Source organism: Phalaenopsis equestris, unplaced genomic scaffold (assembly GCF_001263595.1).
Source record: "Phalaenopsis equestris unplaced genomic scaffold, ASM126359v1 Scaffold000428, whole genome shotgun sequence".
Taxonomy (NCBI): domain Eukaryota; kingdom Viridiplantae; phylum Streptophyta; class Magnoliopsida; order Asparagales; family Orchidaceae; genus Phalaenopsis; species Phalaenopsis equestris.
The window spans coordinates 3,161,886-3,172,995 of record NW_018164869.1 but is presented as its reverse complement, the minus strand read 5'-3'; the positions used below and the strand labels follow the sequence as shown (position 1 = coordinate 3,172,995).

At 35.7% G+C, this 11,110-nt stretch overlaps 1 protein-coding gene across 1 annotated transcript in view; it reads left to right on the top strand.

Moving 5' to 3' along the window:
- The first annotated feature begins 1,546 nt into the window (after positions 1-1,546).
- LOC110027430 (anthranilate synthase beta subunit 1, chloroplastic-like) overlaps positions 1,547-11,110 on the top strand; it is a 21,352-nt gene continuing 11,788 nt past the window's right edge. Inside the window, exons 1-6 of the mRNA XM_020728874.1 lie at positions 1,547-1,900; positions 1,986-2,131; positions 8,667-8,737; positions 8,871-8,908; positions 8,986-9,096; positions 9,185-9,284. Coding sequence (XP_020584533.1) covers positions 1,819-1,900; positions 1,986-2,131; positions 8,667-8,737; positions 8,871-8,908; positions 8,986-9,096; positions 9,185-9,284 — 548 coding nt within the window. The 5' untranslated portion in view covers positions 1,547-1,818. The remainder of the gene's footprint in view (positions 1,901-1,985; positions 2,132-8,666; positions 8,738-8,870; positions 8,909-8,985; positions 9,097-9,184; positions 9,285-11,110) is intronic.

Genomic DNA, 11,110 nt, shown 5'->3' with positions numbered 1-11,110 from the left:
TTCTAGCTACCACTTAGAATCTAGTGGTGATACATCAACACATCAAAAAGCTTTGTAAAGGCCGCCAACTACAAAATCTCCTTAGCAGCTACTTAAGAAACCTGATAATTAAAAAAATGATACATATGGATTCCGATTCATATAGAAGATGGAAGCTTGCTAAAATCCAAGCTAAAGTATCATATGAAGTTCTCCCAGCTTATCAGATCAACAGTTTGAAATTCAACCAGAATACTACAAAAGATAAATCACAAATCCCAAACAAACACAGAGGATCACATGAGGAAAACCAAAAATCTCGTGAGGAAAAAATGTCATTTATGATTTAATGGGCACACATAAAAAAAAATATATATATATATTAAGTTACTAGTTTAATAATTAATGATTAGGGAAAATTATAGATATAGCACCCAATTGTTATTGATTTTTCTGTCTCTCACCGAAACTTTGATTTTTACACAGAGAACACATTATTTATGGATGAAAATATGGATTTGATTATTAGAAGATGATAATGAGTGCTATTTTTCATATGATGTTTGTAGATATGAAAGTTTAGGGGTGAGATATGTAAATATGAAAGTTTTGAGTGTTATGTGTGTAAGAACTTAAAATTAATAATAATACTATTTATACTAATTGTGATAAAGCAATTTTAGGAAAATTTGCATGCATACCACTCAAGTCTGATGTATTTACACAACTTACACCTAAACTTCAATTTTTAGTTATATTTTTGATGTGACATGAAAATTGTAGAGGATTCAAATATAAAAAAAGTAAAAAACATTTAAGTACTAGATATATAAATAAATAAGAGTTGGATTTTAAACTTGTATGCATCTAAATGCCCCTTAATTTTGTTATTAATACTTATTTTTAAAATTTTGTCTGAAATAATAAATTTATGGTATCTTTGGGGCAGCTGTAACTGTTTGGAGAAACAACTATGAAACTGTTGTAGGAAAAAAAACAGTTTTTTAAGAAACAACTATTATAAATTTATTTTATTTTTAAAAAGTTGGACATTTTTCTGACAGTCATCACACTTTGAGAGTTCATGTTGAAAAAAAAAAACGGTTTTCTTCTACAGAAAATTCTAAAAAAACAACCAGAAAATAGTTCTCCGAAGGGTCTGTTTGGGGCAACTGCAGTTGTTTGAATAAGCAGCTGTGAAACTTGTGAAGAAGAAGTTGCTGTTCAAAATACTACAGTGACTGCTATAATTTTTAATTTTGTTTTTTTTTTTGAAAAATTCACCCAGCTTTCTAGCAGTCATTACAGGTAGTAAAATATGATCGGAAAACGTAGGATTTGACGACAATTTTTTGAAAATACAGATAAAATGCAGTTTTGACAAAAAAAAAAAAGAAAAAAAGAAAAGAAAAGATGACCATTTGGAAAGCAATAGAGACTAAAGTATATTCCAAACTGACCTTTAAATTTTAAAATGAACCATCAAATAATTCAATAAAGTTTAGTCGACTTTAATCACTATCATGCTATACAATTCAAAATTTACAAATTCCAAATTCACGGATTTACCACCCCTAACAAACTCTTACTAGCAGCCAAACAGTCCTTAGCCCCTGAGGAAGCTGGAATCTTGCAATGGTGGAGCGTGGGGAAGAAGAGCGAAGTGATCAAGAATCATAACTGAAAGGCCTCGCGCTCGCCGGCCATTAGCATGGAAGCTGCGACTAGACAGAAAACCCTCTCATTGCATCTATATATACCCCCTCTTTCTTCTCCCTTCTCCATTCTTTTTCTTGCATTTCCCATTCACCTCTCCCTCGCTTCCAACTCCTTCCCACGATGACTGCCGCTGCCTCCTTCCTCCCGTCATTTTACAAAGTCCCATGCATCACTGCGCCGCCTCGCAGTCTCTCATCTCGGGGTTTGAGCGATTTTACTGGAACCTATATCTTCCGTTCGTTTCTTAATTCGTTTTGATGATGGTTTGGTAGCTTGTGGTGTTTTAGGGACTTGGAAAGCGCGCATTGGGATCGCTGCAGTGCGGGCGGGTGTATCGGCTGAGAGTGCTAGGGTTTCGGCCGGTGAGAAGAAAGATGTTCGACCGATAATTGTTATAGACAATTATGATAGCTTCACTTACAATCTTTGCCAGGTTTGTTTGAATGGGTTTTGGTTTCGGAAGATTGTGACGTGTTTCTTCTTTAGTAGGTTGCTTCTTGTTGATTGGAAATAGCAGTGGCTTTGTTTTTTTTTTTCTTTGATTTGTTCTGTCATCTGCGGGAAAGACAAACGAGGCTATTCTATTCTCTAGTGGAATTTAAGTTAGGTTGACTGGATTATAAAATATTTCCTGGAACATGCTCTTTCTGATTGAGTCGATGAGTCCTAACGGGTTTATGTTTTGAAAAGCTGGGCATGTATATTGCATTTTGGTAAGATGGTCAGAAGTTTGTTGTTACTTTGATCTGTCAGGACCATCAATACTTCTTTTATTCTTTTGTTAATAGGAACTATGAGATCAGCCCTGGGTTTGATGATGATGAAGTACTATCAGCTTAGTAATGCTACTAAAATTATTAAGCACACATGCGAGGATTGAAACCGAGATTCTTTTTTTTTCTTTTTCCGTTGATGAAAATGGGACAGTAAATCTCAACAGTTCTTGCGATGCGATAAAGACAACATGTCCCATGGCAGGTAAATTGAGAAGAAATAAAATAATTAGAAAAAGATATCCTGACAAATGCATGAGTAATGGAATGGTAAAAGTGTAAGATCTAGCATTGTTTCACCCACATCACAATTAATTAGAAATTCAATCGTTATATTTCTGAATCTTTTCATCAGAAAGTTTAGGGATAAAATATTACGGCCTGATACTAATGAACTTGTGCATGATTCTTGTATTAGCTAAACCAGAAAAATGACTTGGCAATTGTGAAGAAGTAGATATGAATTGATATTTAGTGATTTGCCATTTGAAAGATAGAAAGATGAGTTAGAATTCCAAAATTTGTCTAACTTTAGATTCCACTTTCTGTGATTAGAGAGTCTTGAATTCATTCACTATGTACTTTTAATTTCATAGTCTATTACCAATAGTCAGTGCTGAAGGATTTTATTAACTATTTTGAAATGCCTGCATAAGTTCCACAAGTTGAGATCCACCACACTTATCAAGATTTTCGCCCCCTTGACTTCTTCTTCTACCATCACCTCATAAATTTGTGGGTTCCCTGTTGTCTATTCATCAATCGATGGATTATTGTAATTATTATTTTCAGATTTTATATATTTCCTAATTGAAGTTCTGCTACAGTTGTAGAAATATCACACAAAGATCAAAATAAAATATTCAATGAATTCTCTCCAATTTTATATATTAGAGCTCTGCTCTTTCCAGTATGTTCATTACTACATACTTCATTATTGCATAACAAATGTTCCATGGCCTTCATTGTTGCACTTGTGCTTTTTTCCTATTTTCTTTTAAATGCAACTTTCATTATTAAATTTCTGTAGCATTTCTATTGTTGCAACCTTTCTGGCTGCATTGCCACAAATTATTCTCATTTTGTATTTTTGCATTTCTTTTCTTTTGTTTTTTTTCTTGTGAACAAAGTCTTAGTTTCTTTTTCCATAGATTGCAATAATAATAATGGTAACCACATCTTTAGAATTGAGAGATACCATCTAAATTCAACTAGAGAGTTGCAAAACATCTACTTAACATATTGGTTGAATGTAAATTATTATATAAAGTGATTGATATTGGTTTGCATGTTCTTAAATGAAATAGAGAATTGGGCATTTGTAAGGCATAAAAAAAAGATAAAACATGGCTTGCTAGGGACTTCCGAAAAATAATATCTACAATAAGTATCAATATGTTTGAGTCCTCAAGTATTCTCTTATCATATTATACCTCAAAGTCTTATAGATGCCCATTTTTCATCTCTTGGATGATTGATTTATGAGCTACATGTCATATGGTCAATTCCTCATATGAACTTGTTTTATATTCCGCTTCTCTTAACAGCAAGAAATTGTGATGGTCAACATGGTCAATCAAGGATATACTATAAGCGGGTCTTTCATTTTCTGAAATTTCATTGATGTACCTAAATTATTTAGCAATCTATTATTTATTTAAAAGCTAAGATCTCAAGTGCAGCATGTGTTTTATCCTTCATATTGTCTTTGAGAATCTGATGATCAAGAAAAATCCATTCAATTTTAAATGTTATATCTTTTCTCAAATCTCTTAATTCTATTAAAGAAATTCTTTATTACACAGTATCATGTTTTCTTTTTTATTCAAAGGAAATCTTTTTGGAGAATTGCATTATGTTATTTGTTAACTACCGATGTCCATTTTTTCCACTTGACTTTTTTGAGGGTTGGTGGTTTGTTCTTTATCGATGGATGCACTAATGTTTCATGAATCTTTTTACTAAAATTAAGAGTGATGCAATTGCTATTTTTCTTATTGTTATGGAAAGTAATAAATCTAAAGCTTGTATATTAAAAAATTTGTATATTAAGAAGCTTGATATTAGGTAATCTAATTAGAGAAGATCTAATTACAGGATCTTTTCTATATTAATAATGTTTCTAATCTATAAAGATGGGAGTGCATATAAATATGTAACATTTGTTTTCAATTGAAAGAGAACAAAGAGTTGCTTCCCTTCATATTGTATCTTAGCCACACATGACTCGTCCCCCTTAGTTTGGCTTCGTTTCACGCCTGTAAGTGCAGCCTTATCCGTGTCATTTGTTGTTCAGCGCCGCAGCGTAGTCTGCGTCGATCAGATTCGTCTGTTTCAATCTCTTCTTCAGTGTCGTTCTGCTCCTTCTACATCTTGCATTTTCGTTTGCACTATTCAAATCTTTCTCTTCTTCCATCGCTTGTTGTTTGGCTCCGTTTGCATCGTTTATGTGTGTAAAATATGCAAAATATTATCCCGTGTTTTCCTACAGTATTTTCACTTTTTGAATCATATTTATGCTCTTTCAAGTATTTTTTATGTTATTTATAGGATACTTGACTTAAAAGCTTAAACAGAGCTAGGAGGCATTTGGCCTTAGATTAGGCGTACCCACGCCCAAAACGGCGTGACAACGCCTCTCTCCATGACCCCAAACCAAGCATTAGGTGCTAAGGCACCGAACAAGAGGTGCATAGGCGGCCACAATGAGGAGGCGCCAAGGTGCTATCTCTGAGTCGTCTAGGCGCCCCTTCCAAATTGGCGCAACACTTCTTATGGCGCCAAGGCGTCACCTATGGGATTTAGGTGTGATGGAGATTCAAAGAGAGAAAAACTCTAACGCTGCGGCGAAGAACTTCGATGCTAGGCGAACCAATTTAGGGATTTGCAGTAATTCTCTGTCCTGATGGTGATCCGTGGCTACAAATAGTATAAATTTTGAATGAATAAGGGCTTTGCTCCTCCACAGTAGTGCAATGTTTTACCCTTGGAGTGACGTCTAGAGGAAGAAAGAAAAGTCAGGAGGGAGTCCTCAAAGAACATTTTTAGCTGACAATAGGATTCGTTGGAGGAATCTTAGGAGAGTATGAGAGTTCTTCCGAGGGAGAACAAGTGCAAGCATATGTGTGTATACATTTTTGTACTCAAATTGGGTGGAAATTCAGAGATTGTATTGTACTTTCGTGTAATTTGGTGAAGAAACTTGGTGAGATCGTTCTAACATTGTTACTTTGGATTGTGCAATAGAATATGCGTTGTTTTCATCCGAAATGAGTAGGGCTAAATTTTTTTCTTCTTTTGAATTGAATTTTATGCTAGTTGGTGAAATTTGTTATGTGATTGCATGTTGACATGATTGCAAGTTGATAGTTTAACCTTTTGAGTTTATTCTACTCATAAATTGATCACTTGTAGTTAAAATGGGGCTATATATGTTGGATAACTACTTCGAGCCATAGCTTGTTCTATCACCTTACTCCATTTGAGATTCATTATTGATTAGGGCATCCATCACTACCGATGCTAAAAAATTATACTTCAGTTTCAACAATTATCATCTTTAAATTGTTGGTCGTGTCAATTTACAAAAGAATATCGTTTATCTTCTGCTCGCAAAATTAATAAGAAAAGATAGTCATAATTTTGGGTTGATTCATTATGATGGGGACCTTGTCGTGTTTTATGTAATATATTTCAATATTTTTTTCACTTTTGTGGATGGTTTTTCTTATATGATTAGCTTTATTGTATGAAATCTTGTACTGAGTTACTGTCATATTTTCAATTTTTTTTTGCTAAAATTAAACCATAATTCAATATTCCTGTAATAATTTTGAGAACTGACAATATCAATGCATATTTCTCTGCACCATTTCAGATATACATGACACAAAATAGGATGATTCGTCAATTATCCTGTGTCGATACTTTATCCCAAAATAGAGCAGCTGAAAGAAAAAATAGACATCTTCTTGATGCAGTTAGAGCTCTTTTGTTTCAAATTAATCTACCATAATAATTCTAGGTTTATGTAGTTCTTAATGCATGTTTCTTGATCTATCAGATGCCCTTTACTATTTTACAAAGCCAAATATTCTTCCAAGTTTTATTTCCAACCATCACTTTCTCATTGAATCATGTATATTTAGGTATACTTGTTTTGTTCGTGATTCCCGTCCACAAGTTAAACTGAAACTCTAAGTCATTAAGTTGTGTCTTGTTAGGTTACCTTGTTTGCAAAAAGGATATCAATGTTTTTCCTCCCTCTTAAACAATTGCATGGTCTTTGCTCATGTTACGTTTCATGACAAACACCATTCTTTCACGACTTATCGCTTCTAAATCCTTACAAAATTTTGATGAGTTAATGTAACACATCATCAGTTCAGCTCCACTTCCTTCACTAGTGCCTCATCCTAGACCACTTATTACTATTGCTTACTCGAGAAGACCTCATCCCCTTGATCCTTGTCCGACACTGGTACTTCTTCTTCAGCGGATTCTACTCCTAGCGACCTTGGTTTACCTATTGCTCTTCAAAGAGCTAAACGTCAATGCGCTTATCCCATTTATTCATGTTAACTATAATCAATTATCTTTTACTTCTTTCTCTTTATTGCTTCTCTTGACTCTGTTGAGGTCCCAAAATATGTTCGAGAAGCCATATATCATTGTGTCCCATTATGGGTGGGCGGCGGTGATGCTTGATGAAATGAATGCTTTAACTGAAAATGGAGCTTGAGAACTAGTTGAAATATCTTCTTGCAAGAAGAGTGTTGGTTCTAAATGGGATTTTGCAATTAAGTTTCACTTTGATGGATCTGTAGCTTGTCTAAAGCTTGGCTATTCGCTAAGGGCTATACTCAAACTTATGGATTGATTACTTGAACACATTCTCTTTTGTAGCTAAGTTAACTTTAGCTCTCTTATTTTTGTCTTTGGCTACAATTAATAAATTTCCCTTGCACCAGCTTACGTGAAGAATGTCTTTCTACAATGTGATATTTTAGAAGAAGTTTATATGGATCAACCTCCTTGGTTTGTTGCAAAGTGGGAGTCCGGGAAAGTATGCTGTCTTCGAATATCATTATATGGATTGAAGCAAAGTTCTTAGGCGCGGTTTGAAAAATTAAGCCAAGCATTAGAATAGTTTGAGTTACATAAAAGTAAAAGTGATCACAATGTATTCTACAAGAAAATTGCTCATTGGATTATTCTATTAGGGGTTTATATTGATGTTATTATTATTACTGGAAGCGATGTACAATGAATCTTATCAGTGAAATCATTTCTCCAAAATCAGTTCAACACTAACAATCTAGGTTTCTTGAAATACTTTTTGGTGATTGAAGTATCAAGGAGAAAGAAGGGCATCTCTCTATCTCAATGGAAGTATATTTTGGATTTGTTAGCAGAAATCGGGAATTTATTAGTCAAACTATGCAGTAGTCTAGTTATTTGTATTTCTTTGTATTTTTTATCTCATCAAATGTAACCAATACTTTGTTAGAGTTAAGAGCTTGTGATGAGCGAATCATATGTATTTGCATGATTTGATGCATTTCATTATATAGCTTATCGGTGAAATCATTTCTCCAAAATCAGTTCAACACTAACAATCTAGGTTTCTTGAAATACTTTTTGGTGATTGAAGTATCAAGGAGAAAGAAGGGCATCTCTCTATCTCAATGGAAGTATATTTTGGATTTGTTAGCAGAAATCGGGAATTTATTAGTCAAACTATGCAGTAGTCTAGTTATTTGTATTTCTTTGTATTTTTTATCTCATCAAATGTAACCAATACTTTGTTAGAGTTAAGAGCTTGTGATGAGCGAATCATATGTATTTGCATGATTTGATGCATTTCATCATATAGCTTGTAATCTCTTGAACTTGAAAATGCCCTGCATCAGCCATTCAGGATTGTCCTAACGTAGACCCTCTATATCCTCTCTTCGCTGATTTCTTATACCTTTCATCAATTCTGTTCAATTTATTGTCCTTGAGGCTCAAAACTATGTAAGACACAATATAACTACTTTTTGCATATTGATAGTCCTGTTTCACTGTAAAGATTTATTTATGCTTACTGACTGGAACCGCTGTAATGAATGTTATTGTTACTGAATTACTAATTTTTAAATTATTGCCTCATAATATTATTCCATATCTGAATTTCGTGAATTCTCTAATTAGTATATTGGAGAGCTGGGAGTTGACTTTGAAGTATTCCGCAATGATGAGCTTACTGTAGAGGACATAAGAAGGTTTTTTTTTCTTTTTAAAATTTGAATTAAATAAGTTTTGTTCATGAGATGTATTTATTAAAATTGATATTTTTCTTAAAAATTAGCTTTTTTGTGTCTGCTGATGATTTAAAAATGACTTTGCTTTTTTAAGGAAAAACCCAAAGGGGATACTTATCTCTCCTGGACCTGGTAAGTTTTGCCTGTTAAAAAATGTTGCCATTTTTGTTATACTCTCATCTAGATGTAAACATGGTCTTTTGTTTCAGGTGCACCGCAAGATTCAGGGATCTCATTGCAAACTGTTGTTGAACTGGGGCCTTCCATACCTTTATTTGGTGTTTGCATGGGCTTGCAATGCATTGGAGAGGCCTTTGGAGGTTTGTATCATTTGTTTTGCATCTTCTGCACTGCTGTATATGTAAACAATGCTATGAAGTTTTATAGAGGTTCTTTGTTGTTTTACAGGAAAGATTGTGCGCTCTCCTTCTGGGGTGAGGCATGGTAAAAGTTCTCTTGTTTATTATGATGAACAACTTGAAGAAGATCTTTTTGATGGATTGTCGAAGTAAGATTTTTGCCATTTCACAACTGCTGTGTATATATTTTCTTATCTTTTCGTATCACTTCATAAAGTGCTCATGTTGTTTCTCACCATTTATCTGGTCACTCTTTGAATATAAATGTCATTTTGAGAATTTTTACTAGCAATAACTTGTGTAGTTTGGGCCTGAGGATTTTGGGATTCATTGTACTCGATGATTGGTAAATTTTGGTTTTTATCCTTGAACGCACATATTTACCACAGCAATTTAATCCATGTCTTCTTTCACATGCCCATGATTGTCAGAATCCATGTCTTCTTAGCGACTATTTTTGCTAGGATTATATTAACAGTCATACGTGGTCATTTCTAGTTGCATTCGTTTTAAGTAAGCAAATCATTACTGCTATATTCTTTTTCACATTAAAACTTCTCCTTTCCTTTGAAAACACCAATTATACGCTCGATTACAAGTTTAGCTGAAAGGATAGAATTTCCTGGCCCAGGGCCAGTCCTCAATGCCAGTAACTTGTAGTCACTATTGAACCCTTGTTGACCTCATTTTTAGTGAGGTCTTAGTCTCCTACTCTTAGAACCTAGGATCTAGCTTTAGGAGTTCTTATTGACCATCCTAGCGGACTAGCGATGGAGCCCACCTCCAGTAGAACTTCAAGCCACTTCTTGACTCATTTTTGTGAAGAACTCGCACGAGTGGTTCCAAGCACTCAACTTTTAGTTGCAAGGGCTAAGGACCAACATGTAGAGGGCCCGAAATTGAGTTCCTATAGGATCAACAGCCTTAGGTGAACCCTTTGTGACTCGATTACTCGCGAACGCCGCATTTCACGCACTCTCTGCACCCCATACGACTTTGACTTGAATTGACTCGCCCGCCGGCAAACTCGTCTGGACGATCCCGGATGACGAAACGGACCGCGCCGACGCGTCTGGAACGTCGATTTTAGCTAGGAGGGACACCCATATTGCTGTGGTTCCACACTTGCGCGAACTGCACGAAAATCGATGCACGTTTCTTCTAAATCAGCGGGGCAAGGGTTTGGGTTCAGCCCGGGCTCAATTCGAGCTCGACACAGGCTGAACGCAAGCCAGGACTTTCAAATTTCAAATTTTTAAAATTTAAATTTTACCTCCAAATTTCATCTTAATTAGATTTAATTAGGAGTTAATATTTACCTAATATAACTGCTCCTGTATGGAAGGAATTTAATATCCCCCTCCATTGCATCTGTAACGGGACTCCTCCTGCTTATCTTCCTCGCGCTCGAGACGCCTCCTGTTTTTTGATCTTCCTCGCGCTCGAGACTCCCGCTGCTCATCTCCTCTCTCTCGGCACGATTTGAGACCCGTCTCTGCACCCCATCCTCGGCTCTGTTCGATCCCGATCCTTCCCGCACCGACGCAACCTCCTTCTTCCCCCGCTATCTCCTCCCTCTCGGGTACGCGACAGAAGAGTCGCTCGACGCTGCTCTTCTCCCGCACCGACGCCGCAACCTCCTCCTTCCTCCGCTCCGCCCGATTCGTCCCTTTCTCCCTCGCGACAAATCCCGCACACCTACTTCGCTTCCCCTCTCTACACCGTTTGCCCTTGCTCGACCCTGCCTTTCCCTCTCGATCCCCGTCTCAATTGAATTTCAACTATCGACGTTAGCAAGGAGCCAGTGACAAGATTGCAACGAACACAGAGCCGAACTTCTTTTACTTCTCTTCGCTCGGTCTCTATTCCTAGTGGAAGGTGGAAGGTATGATTGCATATGTACTTTTGTTTCGATTACGTCTTGAACTGACTCAGATGACAAAGGCATGATATTCTTGCAATCTGCATTTTTTTT